Genomic DNA, 17,353 nt, shown 5'->3' on the forward strand with positions numbered 1-17,353 from the left:
CATCTGTACAAAAATGGATAACACTGAGAAATCCACAGAAAGGCAAATTGTTTACACTTAACCGTCCAGGCAAGTTTCAGCTATGTGTTTTATTTATGGACAATGGCACAATAGGGAGTGACTGTGTCCCAGACAGCCTTGGCTCCGAGGCGGACTCAGACACAGTGTTGAACAGGGCTGGCTGAATTCCTTGCTCAGCATTTAATCTAAAGACGTGAATGTACGTACTAAGCTCCCTTCTCCCTGGTGTTTCCCTTTAAACCTTCCAGTCACAGCTGGCAGCTGGAGAAAATGTTCGAGGGCTGGGGCCGCTGGCGCACGAGCCGCTGCCACAGCCGAAGCCTGTCCGAAGTCGCAGGGGGCTTCGTTTTGCTCCGGGGGGGGGCCCTGTCGCCCCCGCCTGGCACCACCGGGATACGCTGGGACCCCAATAAGGCGACCCACACGCCCTGCCCGGGAGCCCAGCTTCCCCGCCCCCACCCGGCCAGCTATATAACGGCCTGGCCCCGGGCGCTGGGCCCCCAGGCCTGGAGGGAGCATGCTCGGGATGGGAACCGGCTTCCCCGCCTTCCTCCTCCTGCTGCTGCTGGCCGGCGTCCCCGCCTCCCGCTGCGGGGGCCCCGGGGCGGCCCCCCCGCCGGAAGCGGGGCCCGGCGGCGGCGGGGCGGCCCCCGCGCGGGAAGCGGGGCCCGGCGGCGGCAGCCGGCGGCTGAAGATCGGCATCGTCTGCGCGCTGGGGGCGCTGGTGATGCTGAGCAACGGGGCGGCGGGGGCGGTGGCCGCCTCGGCCGTGGCGGGCTGGAGCCGCAGCAGCCGCCTCACGCTGCTCTCGCTGGCGGCGGCCGACGCGGCGCTGGCGCTGCTGGTGGTGCCGCTCAACCTGTACGGCAGCCTGGGGCCCGGGGCGCCGCCCGAGGCCTACTGCCGGGCCGTGGCCTTCGTCAGCGCCAGCCTCTTCGGCGCCGCGCTCTACTCGCTGGCCGGCGTCTCGCTCGAGCGCTACGTCGCCGTCGCCTTCCCGCTGCGCCACGCGCGCCTGCTGGGCCGGCGCCGCCTCGCGCTGCTGCTGGCGGGCGCCTGGCTGGGCCCCGCCCTGCTGCTGCTGCCCGTGGCCCTGCCCGGCCGCGCCGCCGTCCTGCGCGTGCGCTTCTCGGCCGCCGCGCTGCTCTGCGAGCCGGACTACGGCTCCAACGCCGCCTACGCCGGCCTGCTGGCCGCCGCCATCTTCTGTCCCGCCGCGGCCACCGTCACCTTCGCCAACCTGCGCCTGTGGCAGGCGGCGCGCGCCCAGCGCCGGCGCGGCGAAGGGGCGGGGCTGAGGCGGCTCCGCCTGCTGCAGCTGGACGCCGCCTCCCGGGTCCTAGTGCCCGTCGTCGTCGCCTTCTACGTGTGCTGGGCGCCCTGCATGGCCACCATCCTGTACAACGGTGAGGAGTGGAAGGGGGCAGTGGGGAGGGTCAGAGGGATGGGATGGAGCAGTAGGGTGGGGCAGGGAGCAGGGGGATGGGAAGGGGGCAGTGGGGAGGAGCAGTGGGGTAGGGGTGGGGGATGGTGGAAGGGGGAAGTGGGGGAGGAGCAGGGGGATGGGGTGGAGCAGTGGGGTGCGGCTGGGGGCAGTGGGAAGTGGAGAGGGTCAGGGGGATGGGATGGAGCAGTAGGGTGGGGCAGGGAGCAGGGGGATGGGAAGGGGGCAGTGAGGAGGAGGAGGGGGTAGTGGGGAGGGTCAGAGGGATGGGATGGAGCAGTGGGATGGGGCTGGGGGCAGTGGGAAGTGGGGAGGAGGAGGGGGATGGGATGGAGCAATAGGGTGGGGCAGGGAGCAGGGGGATGGGAAGTGGGCAGTGGGGAGGAGCGGTGGGGTAGGAGCGGTGGAGTGCGGCTCGGGGCAGTTGGAAGTGGGGAGGGTCAGGGGGATGGGATGGAGCAGTAGGGTGGGGCAGGGAGCAGGGGAATGGGAAGGGGGCAGTGGGGTAGGGGTGGGGGATGGTGGAAGGGGGAAGTGGGGAGGAGCAGGGGGTTGGGATGGACCAGTAGGGTGGGGCAGGGAGCAGGGGGATGCGGAAGGGGGCAGTGGGGAGGAGGAGGGGGTAGTGGGGAGGGTCAGAGGGATGGTATGGAGCAGTGGGATGGGGCTGGGGGCAGTGGGAAGTGGGGAGGAGCAGGGGGATGGGATGGAGCAATAGGGTGGGGCAGAGAGCAGGGGGATGGGAAGGGGGCAGTGAGGAGGAGGAGGGGGTAGTGGGGAGGGTCAGAGGGATGGTATGGAGCAGTGGGATGGGGCTGGGGGCAGTGGGAAGTGGGGAGGAGCAGGGGGATGGGATGGAGCAATAGGGTGGGGCAGGGAGCAGGGGGATGGGGAGGAGCGGTGGAGTAGGAGCAGTGGGGTGCGGCTCGGGGCAGTTGGAAGTGGGGAGGAGCATGGGGATGGGATGAAGCAGTAGGGTGGGGCAGGAAGCAGGGGGATGGGAAGGGGGCAGTGGGAAGGAGCAGTGGGGTAGGGGTGGGGGATGGTGGAAGGGGGCAGTGGGGTGGGGAAGGGAGATGGCGGCTGTGAAATGAGGTGGGGGGGAGACATGGGGTATAGATAATGGAAACTGGATGAGCTGCAGTGGGTACCTCGCTCTAAGAAGCCTGTGCCCAGGGTTGCTGCTGGGCTCCCACGCTCTTAGAAGCCTGTGCTGCAGGAAGTGGGACCCTTGCACAATGAGGATGCAAGAGGCTCAGTGGAGCTCCCTTGGGTGTGTGGGGGTGTCACGGAATCCCTGGGCGATGCTCTGGAACTGCTCCCCATGAAGCCAGGCAGGACTCTGGGGCAGTTGCCTTTCTGTGAGCAGCCTGTCTTCAGGACACACAGCTCACCCAGCTTCCACCTTCCTGGGTCTGACCTCAGAGCATTCAGCATCCTCTGCCCCTCCGTTCGCTTCCCACAGTGAGTCCGCTCAGGTGGGGCTCCTGGGGAAGCCAGACGATCCTGCCCCCCAACTCTGCAGTCAGACGTGACTCTCAGCCAGCCAGTAAAACAGAAGGTTTATTAGACGACAGGAACATGGTCTTACACAGAGCTTGTAGGTGCAGAGAACCAAACCCCTCAAGCTGGGTCCATTTTGGGGGGCAGCGAGCCAGACAACCACATCTGCCCTTCACTCCATGTCCCCAGCCAGCCCCAAACTGAAACTCCCCCCAGCCCCTCCTCCTCTGGGCTTTTTTCCTTTCCCGGGCCAGGAGGCACCTGATTCCTTTGTTCTCCAACCCTTTAGCTCTCACCTTGCAGGGGGGAAGGGCCCAGGCCATCAGTTGCCAGGAAACAGGGTGTCAGCCATTCTCTGTGTCCAGACCCCTGCACGCACCTGCCCTCTAGGGCTCTTCAGTGATCATACACCCTTACCCCACCACCTAGATTCCTAAGAACTGCCTAGGGGAAACTGAGGCACCCCCACACTATTCAGAGGAAACATTAAGAACAGTCCCACTTCGTCACAGGTGGTGCGCACGTGTTTGTGTCCGATCACATCTTAAACCTGAAATGCTCACACCCAGGTTGGCTGTCAGGAGAGCACAAACAAAAACTGCTCATGCTTTTATGATCTCTGAGCTTTTTAAGCCAACCTCATGTCTTTGGGGGTCTGACTTGTGTGTGTAACCTTTGGGGCTGGCAATACTAGGATCAGCCTCCGGGGAGGGGCACCTCAATGCCATGTGCTGATATTATTATTAGGTGCACTTGCCCTGTCTTGGGGGAGAGGAGAGACCCAAAACCAAGGGGTGGTTGGGAGCCCCGCTTGAAGTGGCCTGGCTTTGAGTGCTTGCCTGGGAGAGGTGAGGGGTGGGGAATTGGGAGACTTGGTTTCCCTTTACCTCTGCCCCATGTTACAGGTGAGTCATGGTCTCAGCTGGGGCAAGTGAGGGTCTAGAATGGGAGCATCACACTAGTGGGCCTGGGCTGGTGTGGTGCTGAGGCTGCCCACAATGAGTGGGGAAGGACCATAGGGTCTCACCCCTGGGCATGAAGAGCCCCATGTAATGTGGGGAACACTCACCTGGTGCTCTCCTTCTTGCAGCAATCACGAAGGATAGAGTCCATGAGTGGCTGGAGTTCGTGGCCCTGTGGCTGCCTAGCGGCAGTGGCTTTCTCAACTGCTTTGTCTACTTCTGGACCAACAGGAACTTCAGGCACAAGTTCCAGAAGATCAGGCACAAGCTCTGTGGGCCCTGCAGCCGAGACAAGTGGGAGCAGGACGTGCACAGGATGGTCACCATCAGTGCAGTGGTGGAGAGGAGCAGCAGCAGCCAGCCTGTTCTCCTTCTGGACCGCTCCTGCAGTGGGTCTTCCACCAGCATCTTACTGCCCAGAGAAGCACAAACTAGCCTATAAGCTACTTTGACACCGTCTGTGTCAGCTACAATATGTCAGGCTCTTTGTCCTGCAAGATGTGTGAACGCCTGGCTTTGTCAAGAGCCTGGACGCTTGTGCAGCAGAAGGAGCTGCTGCCTCCTCCTGGGGCTGAGGCTGCTCTGGCTGTGGGAAAGAAAATTGTGAAAAGTCAGCAGAGGAGGTCAAGCATCTTTCTGTGAGCTTCACCAAATCGTATCAGTGGAGAAATATACAAAGAGTGTTTGAGTTAAGGAGCCCTCCCTGGGAAGGGGTTTTGTGTGGGGAAACTGGTCACAGCATGGACATGAGCGTCTGCTGTGAAAGAAACAGGACATCCACTCGGAGCTAAGTGCCCTGATCCACCCCAGCCAGGGGCAGAGAAGGTATAAAGTCCCTGCTGCCCTACAGCCCCACACACAACTACCTCTCTGATCAGCACAGTGTGACAAGGTCTCCCCCTAAGCCAAAGGGGACATGGTTCTCTCACCACCAAGCCAGGTCACTCCAAAGTACCTGATGGGTTGGCAATAATGGCTAGTGCCAGGTTTTCAGGAGACGGTTGGGTGAAGCTTAAGGGCTGAGGGGAAGGTGTGAGATCCTGACTGCAAAAGGGACTGTCAAGCAGGCATTGCGGTTCATGCCCCATGGCTATTACACCTGCCATGTGATCACTTCTGAAACCTGCCCAAGGGCCTGCTGCACTGTTGCTCTGGCTGCAGACTTGCCTACCTCCATTCACCAGGTTCAGGTTCTGCCTCCTGCTCTGTTTGCCATCCCAGCTGGGTGATCCTCCTTCCCCTCCCCTCACTTCACGGGGACCCTGGGCATAGAAGGACACAAACTCACTTGGGGGAAGGGTGGAATACTTTTATATAAGTTAAAAGAGAACTGCAGCTTCTGGCGTGACTGTCTGTCTGGTTTTAACACCTTTTTATCTGCCAGCCTCTGCCATCCAGATGTTGAGGGTTTTTAGAGTAGGTTTTAGTTAAATTGGATAAATTCTCACCGTCCGTGTGTTTGATCAATCTGGACAAAGGACTCCAGGTCATAGGGGTGGAAGTTTAGGGAGCCCTTTGCTGACAGCATTGATTTTTGGGTGCTCTCCTAAACTGTGTCCTGGTGCAAAGGAAGGAGCAGCAGGCTGATGGGTAGCCTCACTCCTCCACTGTATGGCTAGGGATTTTGCTAGGCTGAATGTCCCATTCTACTGGAGCTGCCTCCCTTGCACCTTGCTGGCCCACTCCCCAGAAACAGGTGAGGAAATTGACATTTTGTAATTAGTTAACCAGACTTTTAATGACTTGGGCTGGTAATGGAGAAAGGTCAGGAGATGGAGCTCGTCCTCCATTCTCCTCTCACTTCTAGTCAGACCAGAGGATTAAATGAACAATCACAGAAAGATGAAGTGAGCAAACCGAACATGTAGCAATCTGGGAAGTGGAGCTGTGGTTAAGGCCTGCCCAGTTTCTTTGCTCTTTTGCAAGGTGAATTCTTCCAGCTGCTGAAACCTTCCCGTCCAGGGAAAGGCTGGGGTTTGTTCCTATTGTCAAAAAATATTAAGTCTTAAAGTGAATGTGTGATGTCACAAGGAAAGCAGCAGTGCTGGGTTAGAGGAAAATGGCCTCTGCTCTCCACTGTGCCTTAAATTAGGGAATTATTCTCTTACTGTTGGATTGTAAATAGCCATTTTACCTGCTCTACCCCCCCAGGGTTCCTGCTGCTCTTCTCCCCTCCCGCCCCCCGTGATTTATACATCAGGGACCAGTGGAAACTGCATCAAATTGAAATAGTATTTGTAACTGACTTGATCAAGTGTATACTGTAGTGGATTTGGAAAAAGCTTTACTGTGGAGTCTCTCCTGTCCTGTATGCACCAAACCCTCTTTAAATGCACACTGTATTTTTTTATTGCTGTCTAAGGTGTATTTTATCTCTTGGGTTTGGAGCTGTCTGTAGGGAGATTCCCCTCCCCCTCAATCTTTAAATGTTCTATTTCTGGAAAAAAGTATTTAATTACAAGGACTGTAAATAAAAAATAAAGATTTAGTTATTTAACTTCAGGCTGAATGTGTTTCCTTGGCTGGCTGTGGACTGCAAAAGCAGCAAATCTGACACGCCAAAAGGGTCTGGAATAGGGGAGGTGTTCTGGTGAGCAAGTGTTTTTGGCAGGGGTTGTGGAGTTCTCAGGACTCTGGTGAAGTAGGATTGGGAAGACAAGCACCAGAGGAGCTTGCAGCGTAATGTAAAGGACAATAGCACTGCCGGACTTAGAGTACACTTGGCTGGAATTACAATAAATGAAAAGTTATGGGGGCCGGGGGTGGGGGGGAACCTCCATGATCTAGAATAGGATGGAGACAGTTCTGCTCCTGCTTTCAAGCTTGCATGAGCAAATCTGGGTATTTTCCCAAATAAATTGGTGCACAAAATGCATGTGCAGTTGGGTACCTATCTTAAGCTAAAAAATCTGGTCCCTAAAACGTCCTTGACACTTTGAATCCCTGGGCAGGTAAAACAGTCCTGATGCTCATGGAACTGAGTGAGTTCCCAAACTCTCCGGGAAGAGAACTGAAGTTCTAGTAACGGCAGCCTGGCCATCCTGCGTACGTGCCTCAAGGCCTCGTTCTTGTTTTTAAACAACCAGCTGTTGTCATAGAGAAGGCAAGGCAGCAGCCAAGTTCTGTGCAGCTTCATGTGACATTTTATGTACAGCGTTTTATCAGCCAGTTTGCAAAACCATCTACTCAACTTCCTGTACTGTGTGGCTACAGGGTTGATAAGGGCAGCCTGGCTACACAGAAGTCTGTTTTACTCCTGAGGGCATTCTACACTAAAAAAAAAAAAATTAAAACTACAGCAAAAAAATTAAAATATTGTGCACAGAATTTTTAAAATTATGCAAATTTTATTTGTCAAATAAATGTGAAGGCTCCAGCATAGCAGTGGGGAGCACAGGCCACTGGCTGCACAGAGGTGGGAGATCAGTGTGCAGTTCCCCCACGACAGGACACGCACTGAGGGAAGAGGCTGCACTCAACCCTGACACCGTGCAAGGACCGGGCCTGCCCCAGAAACACCTCAGGGCCTGCCCCTCCGTGCCAGGTGTGGACAGGCAGGCTCAGCAAGGCAGGATCCAAGTGTGGAGGGGCTTAGTGTGAGGGGATCCAGGTGTGGGTTGAGAGGGTTCTCTGTGGGGCAATCTGGACTAGGCAGGCGGCTCGGTGAGGGATCCGGGTGTCGGGGGGAATCTGAATGCACAGGGGCTTATTGTAGGGGGGGCTCTGGTGTAATGGGACTCCACAGGGGGGTCCAGGTGAAGGTGGTTCAGGCTCAGCGGGTGTGGGAGGAGACAACTTTCAGGGGGGCCTTGGTGTGTGGGGCTCAGCGGGGGAGGACCTAGATGCTGGAGGAGTGGGGCTCAGTGAGGTGGAGATCCAGGTGTAACTGGCTCATCAGGGTGGTCTAGGTGCAGGGGGAGTGGGGCTTATCAGGGGGGAGTTCTGGGTGTCGGGGTGGTTGAGGCTCAGTGAGAGGGTCTGGGTATGATGCACAGGGGTTGGGCAGATGGGGAGAAGCTCCCTGTACAGTGATCCTGCCCTGTGCAGCTGAGGGGAGGTGGGTGGGTGGGTTGCAGAGCTTCTTACAGCTGGGGGAGAAATCTGGGGTGGGTCTGACCTGGCCCTGGCCCTGGATGCCATGCAGGGGTTAGCCCTGCTTTGAGCAGGGGTTTGGACTAGATGACCTCCTGAAGTCTCTTCCAACCCTAATCTTCTATGAAAAGGAAGTCCCCGTCCTCCCTAACCCAGCCAGGACTAGCAGCTGAGCCGTCTCAGGGTAGGAGCCACCAGCCGTGTCTTCCCCAGTCCCGCCCCTTGCCCCACAGTAATTTACCTCTCTGCCGGCTGCACTGGGCACCCGAAACATATTGCTGGGGAGGGTCTAATGACCACTCTTGTGGCTTCCCATTGCTTCCCTGTCAAAGATATTTTTCTGTGGAGAGGCAAAGAAATCTGCAGGGAACATAAGTTCTGCACATGTTCAGAAGCGCAGATTTCCCCCAGGAGTACTGTTTGTCAGAGGCGCAGCCCCAGAGCAAGCTCCCTTCACCTTGATCTCAGGGGAATAGGGGAAAGCAGCTTCCTTTAGGGCAGAGTGGGGCAGTTCAGCTGCCATGGGGTGCCTTGCCTAGGCCTTCCAGAGGTGAGTCTAGCATTGCTTCACATTTCCCCAAGACTCTGCCTTGTTTTTTTCAGTGGGAGGCCATGCCTCCTTGCCCTGGATATGGGTTTGTGTTTCAATGCTGTACCAAGCACACCTGTGTGCTGGGCAGTGCCTGCTGGCTCATGCGAACGCTGGGCCAGTCTTCCCCCACCGAGGCCCAGTGGGAGACACTGGCGTACCTGTTTGGGCAGTTTGACGGTTCTCCAAAGAATTCACCAGACACTTTCCATAAACGGAACCATTCAATAATTACATGTAACACTCCAATACAAAAACCAGCCCCAGCTCTGAGGGCGCGAGTGACCCCCCCGCCCCCTAGGTGCGCTCAGCACTGTCACCATAATATAGAACTGTGGCAGTTAGACAAGTCTTAAACCCGCTGGCCATGGCAGGGGCTGCTGGTTGGCAGGGCCTGCAGGCTGGTTTGCACTGGGCCAAGGGCTGCCGCTTGGGCCAATGGGCCCGCCAGCCCGAGGGGAAGTCTGCTGCCTTCCGATATATAAATACAGCTTATCCACAAACCCTCTGGTCAGAGTCAGCCTGTCATTCTGAAGCTTATTTTGGCTTGAAGACAGGAGAATCTTGTTTCCTAAAATGATTCACAGGAATTTCACAGCAGCCACCAAAGCTGCATCGCTCCCCCGCCCCCGGGGCCGGTGCTTCCTTTTTTGGTCACAGTCAGTGTTTTGCAAAGTCTGAGGAAGGCGGGAGTAACTGGGCGGAGGCAATGTTCCCCCATCAGGACCCCCAGAAAGGCTGCTGCCCTGGCTCCCTCTAGGGGACTGGCACAGCCGGCTCGCTTTTGAGAAGGGCTGGGGGATGGTGCTCACAGCTGTGTGTGGGGTAACATTCAGCAGGGCGGGGCCTTGTGACCCTGGTTGTGACCAATGCATCCCCCCCGTGATGTTCCATCCAATCTTCTGTGTGCCCCCCCTCACTCCAGGAGAGGCCAGGGGCCTTGGTCAGCTCCCTAGGGCTGTGACTGGCACAGCCTTCTCCACTGTCCGGGGCTGGCTGGTGGGGGGCCCAGCACATGTTACCCAACAAAGTACATAGCTTAGAGTTTTGTTCCCCGAGTCCCAACTGTGGACAAAGCCTCTGCCCTGCCTGCTTAGCCATGTCCCTCGCCCGTGCAGCCCCCGGCATCAGTCCATGAGCCAGCGGAAGCACAGACTGGAGTCCCGCGTCTCCTCCTGGTAGATCTTGTGGAAGAGCATGTTCTGCCGTGGGGTGAAGTGGTCTCTCCAGTCTCCAACTGTCCCTAAAGCAGAGGAGAAGATGCAGAGTGAAGCCAGGTACTGGGCCAGAGCCAGGCTTGGCAGCCTTTTCCCTATCAGGGCCCAGATACCCTGGCAATGGGTGCAAAAGGCCCATATAGAGGACACATAGCTCTGGGATTCACTCTGCTCCTTAGCACCCCACAGGGGATCAGCTCAGAATGCAGAACATCTGCCTCCAGGAGCACAGCATGCTGCCCCTTCCCACTCCAGCCGCAAAAGCCCCGGGGCTGCTGCAGGACAGCCCTTTGAAGGTTTGCTAGCAGTCCCCGGTGGGAGGAGTTCCCTGGAGTCCCTGCAGCCAAGCCTGGGTTACATCAGCCCCTGACCATTGCAACCCACTTGTGACGATGTGACGCAACAGGGAGGGGGGGAGTGTTGACCTGGGAATGTGCCCTGGGGATGGGAGACCTGAGAGCCTGTCACCTGAGCCAGGAGGGGGAGGGGGAGGTGACACCTCTGCCCGGGAATGTGAAGACAGGCTGCAGGAGAGAGCCTGCTGGGGGGGGGTTAGTTTCAGTTCAGGGCTGGGTGGAGGAACGCAGGGAACCCCAGGGCTGGGGTCTAAGCTCCCTGCCCCCCCAGAAGGACTTGACTGAGGGGTCCTGGCTGCACCCACAAGCTCTGTTTTGGACTGTGTTCCTGTTGTCCAATAAACCTTCTGTTTTACGGGCTGGCTGAGAGTCTCAGTGAATCCCAGGAAGAGGGGTGCAGGCCCCGGACTCCCCCACACTCCGTGACACCACTGCTTTGGCAGCAAGGGCTGTGGGCACACAGGCAAGCAGGACATGCCTGGCTCCTTCTGACTCAGCCCGCCTGCCCGCGGGGGCGGCTCACACCCATCCTTAGCTCCCATCCAGGGGCAGCCACAGGGCAGCGAGCTGGTTCCATCCTGCCGCAGCAGTCGGAGCCTCGAACCGTCAGCAGAGCACCCACCAGCCTGCGGGGGCGGAGGCAGAGAGGCCAGGGGATGAACGAAGGCCCTTTGCTGCCACCACTGCCCTGGTGGGAGGGGAAGGGGCTGGGACGGGACTGCTCACCCCCCGCCCCCGTACCTTTCCTCATGAACTGGCCCTGGCGGTGGTCCATGATCTCGCAGGGGATGAGTGTGTAGTTCACCATCTCGTTCTCGCGCATGGAGGAGAAGCTGCAGTGCTGCTGGATTGCTCTGATCGCCTCCGGCTGCAGCGGGCAGCCCAGCCAACCAGCGAGCTGCTCGACCGAGCGCCCCAGCTCCTGCGAAGCCGTGGCGACCGGCAGCGTTAGTGAGGGGCACCCCCAGGGCAGATCGGGTGAGCAGCCAGCGACTGGGGGGGCTGGACCCCTGCTCCGGGGGCTCCGGCTCAGCCAGGAGGTGTTGTGTGAGTGGGTCCAGGTCACGGTGGGAGGTTCATGTGCCTTTGGCTTCACCCTTCAGGGGCCCCCCTCTGCCTGGAGCTGTGCTGGGCGTAGCACCCCTGACCAGCCTGGGATTCCTGCCAACTGCTGCCACCCAGACAGCTGGGATGCCGCAGGCGGTGTCAGGGTGAAGCAGAGGCTGCTGGGCCTTGCGGGGGCCTGCAGCAGATGTGGAGCCATGTGGGAGTTGGCGGCTGTCGCTGTCCCACAAGCTAAGGCCACCCATGACCTCCCGGAGCCCAGACAGAGCTCAGCTCCCCCAGCTCCCAAAGTGCACACCAAGGGAGCGGCTCCTTCAGCCGGGCCATTTGGCTGGCCCCGGCAGACACCGGTGGTGGTGACCCACATGCCCGTGGCAGCTGGGAGCCCCAGGGCTAACCCACCTTGTGCATGTCCTCATAGGTGATGTAGAAGAGACCCAGCTCGGCCTGCAGGCTCAGCCAGCCCTTGACGTGGTCGAACCAGGAGCCGTACTGCACTGTGGGGAGGAGAGAGGGTTGGGATCGAGAGGTGACTCTGGCCGTGGTGCAGACGGCCCTGGGAAAGCTCCTGCTCTCGCACTCCAGAGCCAGCATTGGGCCCCGTGTGGCACTCCTCCAACCCTGCGCTGTGCAGTACCCTTGGTTCTGACGGCAGGGCCCTGGCAGCCTGGATCTGCCCCTCACTCCCTCTGGCTCAGCTGCGCCGTTGCCCCTCCCCAGAGCACTTCCTGGGGTGCTGCTCGGCTCAGGCAAAGCCCCAGGAGCGTGCCCAACGGGACTGTGGGGGGCGGGGGCAGCCACATCCCTGGCTGAGTGTAAGGGACGGCACTAAAAGCAAACCTGCCTTTGGGGCAGCAGAAAGCTGGCTCCCCTGGGCTCTCCACTGGGTGTGACTGGGCTGCAGCTAATTCTCAGGCTCCTGCGGATTGCCTGAGCCTCTGAGCTGACCCCCCAGTCTTCCTGGGCAAAGCATAGTGCAGGGGCCACAGAGCCAGGCCTCCTAAGCTCTGAGCCCAGCCAGCCTCCTCATTAGCGCTTGGGTGAGTCATGCCCTTCCCTGGGCCTTGGTTTCCCCAGCTGTAAATGCGGGAGATGGCACTGCTGCGGGGCAGTGAAGCCTAGGGCATGTTTGCAAAGTGCCTGGAGCTCTCTGGGGCAGAGGATGCCGCTCACCTGTGCCATCCAGGAAGCGGATGAGGAAGTCCTCAAAGGAGCCCGGGTCAGGCAGGAACTTGGCCATCTTGTGGAAGTGATAGAAGGAAACCGCGATGTCCTTGGGGTTCCGGGCCATGTAGATCACCTGGGATCAGGAGCAGACAAAGGACATCTGCGTCAGACAGACACACAGACAGGAGGAGCAATGGCCACATGCCCTGCCCCTAGCGGGGTGGTTCCTCTACGCTGCACTCTGCCGTCAGGATTCGCCTCCCTTTCCATGCCCCATTCCCAAGACACTGTCTCCAGGAGTGTCCTGAACAAGGTGGTGGGACCCAATCGCGAGGCCTTTGGAGCAGCGAGGCTCCTTACCCCACTCCAGTGACTCAGCATGCCACACCCCTGGTCCACCACCCCCTGGGCCCGATGTGTGGCAGCAGGGTGCTTCCTCATTTGTAAATTACCTGAGTGCACAGAAAGCCCCAGGGCAAGCCCGCTGACTTGGGGGAAGCCCCTTTCAGCCCCATGGCTCACTCAGCCAGGGCAGACCCACCTAATCTAGTGCAATCCCCTTGGGGCTGAGACCAAACTGAGGGAAACCCAGCCACGGGGTGTCCGGGCAAGCTCTGGCAGCCATTCGAGTCTTCTCCATCTAGCCCCACTGCTGGGCAGGCGCTGGGCACATGGGCAGAGCACTCGCCACGTCCTCGCCCCACGGTGGAGATACAAGCCACAATACAGCTGGCCCCAGCAGAGCAGGGTGAAGAGCTTGTAACCCAAACGCTCATTCTCTCCCTGCCTGGCCCCTCTGTAGCCAGCCCGTGTCAGGACGTGGGCACTCACTTTGGCCTTGGATTTCCTCAGCGCTGGGGCCAGGACCTGGCAGGGGAGGTGTGTGGTGATGAGGCGGGGCTCGCCGGTCTCTTGCAGCATGTCCTTGAAGTATGTGTGCTCCAGCCAGGGGGCTCTGGCCCAGTTCGGGATGGTCTTGGCTGGCTCAAGGTCCCCCTTGCTGCGGATCAGGGTCAGGATCTCCTGCATCCAGGTGGTGCCTAGAGAAGAAAGGCAGGGCTCTGGCAGTGAGCTTCTCCAGGGATCCTCCCCTGCCCCAGAGATAGAGCAAGGGTGATAACCTCTGGCAGTTCCAGTGGGCCTGCCTGGAGCCCGCCCGCCCCTCAGCACAGACGCTCCCAGCCCCCAGCTGTGCTGCATTCCCCCACCAGAGCAGGGGCGACAAGGAGGGGCTGCGTGCTCCTAGAAGCCTCTTGCATAACAGAGAATTCCCAAGAAATGGAGTGATCGAAGGGTCAGACGCGGGGCTGTCATAACACAGCTGGCTTTATGGACCTCTGATCCAGAGCCTTGAGTCAGAAGGGGGGACCTGGCGCCAGCTAGTCCTGGTGCAGTCCAAGTGCTGCACTCCTGAGCAGGGCCCTGGCCAAGCATTCCTACCAAGTGAGCTGATCCAGGCCAGGCCTGGGCCAAGGAACGCCCAAGCCAAGCGAGGGGCCCGTGGCCCTGAGCTAACACAGCCAGTCACCGGCCAGTTGGAGCAGAGCTACAAGGACTCATGGCTAGTCCCCCCAGCCCTCACAGCCTGGGAATTCAGGTGAATGTGGGGCCCCACAGCCCGCGCCGTCCCCGGCGTCTCAGTGCTCTGAGCAGAGTGTGACCTTTGCTGGAGCGGGACAGTGACAGCAGAGCCCGCTCCACGCCAGGGGCATGTCTGCGCTTGGCGCCGACGTTGGGGAGTCATTGCAATAGTCTGGGACCACTCCACTGCCCGTGCTTGCTGGGAGCCCCCCTGCACAGAGCTGGGGGGCCCAGGCTCCTCGCTGCTGTGGACCTCCCAGCCTTGCAGGTGGTTGATAGACACCGTCCTCCTCCCAGGCACCCTCCAGCATGCTGCAATGGGCACCCAGGGCACCCCTCCCGGACCGTGCAGGGTGCCTGAGGCGGGACACAGCTGGCATTGGGGGCTGTTAGGGTGGGAATGCAGCTGAGCTGGGGCTGGGGGGCCTCCCTGGGGCCAGGCAGGGGTGAGGGGGGATTTTGCCAGCCCTGCTGCTCACAAGCATGAGTCCTGATATCTGGGCGCTCCCTGACAGTGTCTCGCTCTACCAGATGCTGATAAACGTGTGGAGAGCAGAGCCTGTAATCCGTCCAGCTGGCCACAGAAAGCTCTTCTCCAAGCCAGCGGTGACGGGCTGGGAGCCAGAGGGCGTATGCAGCCCCAGACAGAGCCCTCTTCCCGGAGGCTCTGGCATGCAGCTTCTGCCACGCGGACAAGCGGTGCCCGGGGCCGGATTGATGGCCCATATGCCAGCCTGAACAAACCCTCTCCTGCAGCCCCCCAGCACCGCACTGCCCAGGAGGACAGTTCAACAGAGTGAGACATGGATGGCAATCCAGTCCCTGCCCTGCCTGTCTCAGGGCAAGTGCTGCCCAGCCAGCCTCCTAGCGGTGGCCCCTGCTGGGCTGGGGAGCAGGGTCCCTGCCCTTCGCCGCAGGCACTAGGTCAGCGAGACTCCGGCTCTTACCAGACTTGGGGTAGGTGGCAATGACGACATCCGTGTCTCGGAACTGGAAGCTGCTGGCAAAGCGCAGGGACTCCTGCGTGTGCAAGTAGCCAGGCAAGGACATGCCAGCGAAGGTCTCTGTCACCTCCATCCTGTCCATGGTGACTGCAAGCGGAGGAGTCTGAGCGCTCCCAGGTGCCAGCAGCTTAAATAGCCAGAGAAAGAGGAACCCTCCCTTCCTGGCTTCACCCTCCCCTTATGGGCGTGGGGCCGGTGGAGAGGGAGGTCTCAGGCTGTTCTGCTTTGATTCAGGGCTTGTCTACATGATAAACTTGCTCCACTTGGCTGCAGCGCTTCTGGTGAAGCTGCTCTGAGCCGATGGGAGAGAGCTCTCCCATCCTCTGAATAACCCCGCTCCATGATGGGCAGGACTGTGTCTGTGGGCAACACTCTCCTGCCGACATAGCACTGTCCATACTAGCAATCAGGTCAGTATAACTCTGTCACCCAGGGGGTGGATTACCTCTGAGCATCACAGTTATAGCAAAGGAATTCTGCAGTGTAGACCAGGGCTTGGGGGCTGAATATTGACCTCAGGGCAGACTGCTGGACTCCAAACTACCTGTGAGAGCTATACTTCGATTTCACCAACCAGTTCTCAAGTGTAAACCCCTCAGGCACTAGAAGAGCCTTAACAAGGAGTCAGACAGTCCCCTTGGGTGCACCGCACTGTCTTGCCACCCAGGTGAGCCTGCTTTGTGACAGATGGTCCTTTACACCAAGACTCAGCAATATTCAGGTCAAGGCAAGTCGCTTACCCCAGCTCAATTGCACGTCAGATCTCACGCCAAAGACAACGCTTGTAGCCAGTCCTATAATAATCCGTCTCAAGATTTATTATGTAGGACAAGGAAACAAGACAGGTATTTACAAGGCAAAAGCAGCTAAACACACACACACACATGAGTTCCAGTTGTAAATTTCAAAAGGTAATAGAAGCTTGTATGATCAGCAAGCTCTATATCTTCTCTAGAGCTAACGCACGCCAACCATTGGGGAGCTTTTCTTAAGCTTGGTGATCCTTGCCTCTCACAGGCCAAGCAGCATAAAGACACAGTTCCTTCTTCTTAGAGGTTTTTATCCCTCCTCACCTTCTGCTTGGAGTTGCAAACTGAGTTGTTGGGAGGAATTCACTTGCAAGAGGGCTTCATGGGGGCTGTGGGGGAAGAGCAATCAGCAACATCTTTTGTTCTCTTTGATGTTCCAAAATAGTTCGTCTGGTATCCACGGCCTCCCTTGCAAGGCAGGACATAGCACAATCTGTTGGTGCTCAGCACTTTACACTAATGTCTCTCTCATGGCTGGTGATTTACACACAGAGGCTTATTGTACAAACACTTAAATATTACCATACCATACGGGACACGGCTATTATAAGTGAGATTACTGCAGGCAGCAACATACCAGCATCCAATAAAATCTAAGCACTAAGCACATCTTCATAAGTCTAAGACCTATTTTAACAATACTGACATACAGATGAGCCAGATTGATTCCAGCTATGTCTGTCAGTGCTCAAGTGAGCCATGGGGACCTTGGCATCAGCAGGCACCTGGTCAGCCAGCATCACAGAGTGGGTCTGGCTGGAGCAGCTCACACAACACTGGCAGATTAAATGTCCCATAGACAAGTCACCCCATCAAGATCAGGGGCCCCTTGTGCTGGGGCGCCCCCTGCCCAGCGCCCTGTAACCAGCCGATTCCTCATAGGCACCATGACAGAGCTGGCTGGAGGGGGGCAAGGGGAGGGGGCTCGCCAGGCAAGCAGCTTTTGGAGGCAGGATGACCTATTGTGGGAGAGCAGGCAGTGCTGGTCAGGCAATGGGAACCTTGCGGGGAAGCTGAGCCTAGAGCAGCTCCCCATCCCGGTTAGCCCGGGGGCTCAGTCTGCGCAAGCTGGGAGCCCCAAGTTCCAGCAGGCAATGCTGGGGGAATGCCCTGGGGATGTGTGGGGTCCACCCTGACTGCTCCCAGATGGCAGTACCCTCCCTGCTGCCCCCCGCCCCGCCTGCTTCTTGAATTGGCTTCCAGGCCACGGACTCCTCTATGAGGCCCCAATCTCAGCCCCCTACATCTCTGCTTCCCTTCCCCTGCTCCACTTGTTCCCTTTGCCCATTCAGCGTGGCACCCCTACACCGGAAACAGTCGCCTGTCCTGTCCCATCCCCCGCACCCCCCAGACCAGACCAGCCCGGCAGCCAAACCCTCCTGCCTTCCTCCCCAAGAGCCCCCACCCCTCTCCAGGCTGGTGCCGGAGCCCGTTCCCCAGAGCGGTGTGGGAGGTGCCGGAGCCCGTTCCCCAGAGCGGTGGGGGAGGTGCCGGAGCCCAGTCCCCAGAGCGGTGGGGGAGGTGCCGGAGCCCGTTCCCCAGA

General features: G+C 58.8%; 2 protein-coding genes across 3 annotated transcripts; one reads left to right on the top strand and one right to left on the bottom strand.

The window, feature by feature from the left end:
• The first annotated feature begins 547 nt into the window (after window positions 1–547).
• Window positions 548–6,432, top strand: LOC144273001 (melatonin receptor pdcr-1-like). The gene is made up of 2 exons (XM_077831435.1): window positions 548–1,427; window positions 4,059–6,432. The coding sequence occupies exons 1-2, from the start codon at window positions 548–550 to the stop codon at window positions 4,370–4,372; spliced, it is 1,194 nt and encodes a 397-aa protein (XP_077687561.1). The 3' UTR covers window positions 4,373–6,432.
• Window positions 6,433–8,816: 2,384 nt separating this feature from the next.
• Window positions 8,817–15,083, bottom strand: LOC144272778 (sulfotransferase 2B1-like). 2 transcript variants are annotated; one of them, XM_077831087.1, is made up of 6 exons: window positions 14,945–15,083; window positions 13,248–13,456; window positions 12,423–12,549; window positions 11,652–11,746; window positions 10,926–11,106; window positions 8,817–9,854 (listed from the first exon to the last, which is right to left on the bottom strand). In XM_077831087.1, the coding sequence occupies exons 1-6, from the start codon at window positions 15,081–15,083 to the stop codon at window positions 9,739–9,741; spliced, it is 867 nt and encodes a 288-aa protein (XP_077687213.1). In that variant the 3' UTR covers window positions 8,817–9,738. The 2 variants fall into 2 exon arrangements, with proteins under 2 accessions (XP_077687213.1, XP_077687212.1); XM_077831086.1 differs by having other exon boundaries at window positions 13,248–13,507; window positions 14,945–15,077.
• Between the last annotated feature and the right edge of the window lie 2,270 nt (window positions 15,084–17,353).

The sequence above is a fragment of the Eretmochelys imbricata genome, chromosome 12 (genome assembly GCF_965152235.1).
Source record: "Eretmochelys imbricata isolate rEreImb1 chromosome 12, rEreImb1.hap1, whole genome shotgun sequence".
In the NCBI taxonomy this organism is placed as follows: Eukaryota; Metazoa; Chordata; order Testudines; family Cheloniidae; genus Eretmochelys; species Eretmochelys imbricata.

Coding starts and splice junctions, on each gene's coding strand:
- LOC144272778 (XM_077831086.1), bottom strand. CDS start 15,074: ATGGAGGTGACAGAGACCTTCGCTGGCATGTCCTTGCCTGGCTACTTG. Junction 13,508..14,944: donor TGCCACCTACCCCAAGTCTG/GTAAGAGCCGGA, acceptor TCTCTGGGGCAG/GGGAGGATCCCTGGAGAAGC. Junction 9,855..10,925: donor GGGCCAGTTCATGAGGAAAG/GTACGGGGGCGG, acceptor CCTCTGCTTTAG/GGACAGTTGGAGACTGGAGA.
- LOC144273001 (XM_077831435.1), top strand. CDS start 548: ATGGGAACCGGCTTCCCCGCCTTCCTCCTCCTGCTGCTGCTGGCCGGC. Junction 1,428..4,058: donor GGCCACCATCCTGTACAACG/GTGAGGAGTGGA, acceptor TCCTTCTTGCAG/CAATCACGAAGGATAGAGTC.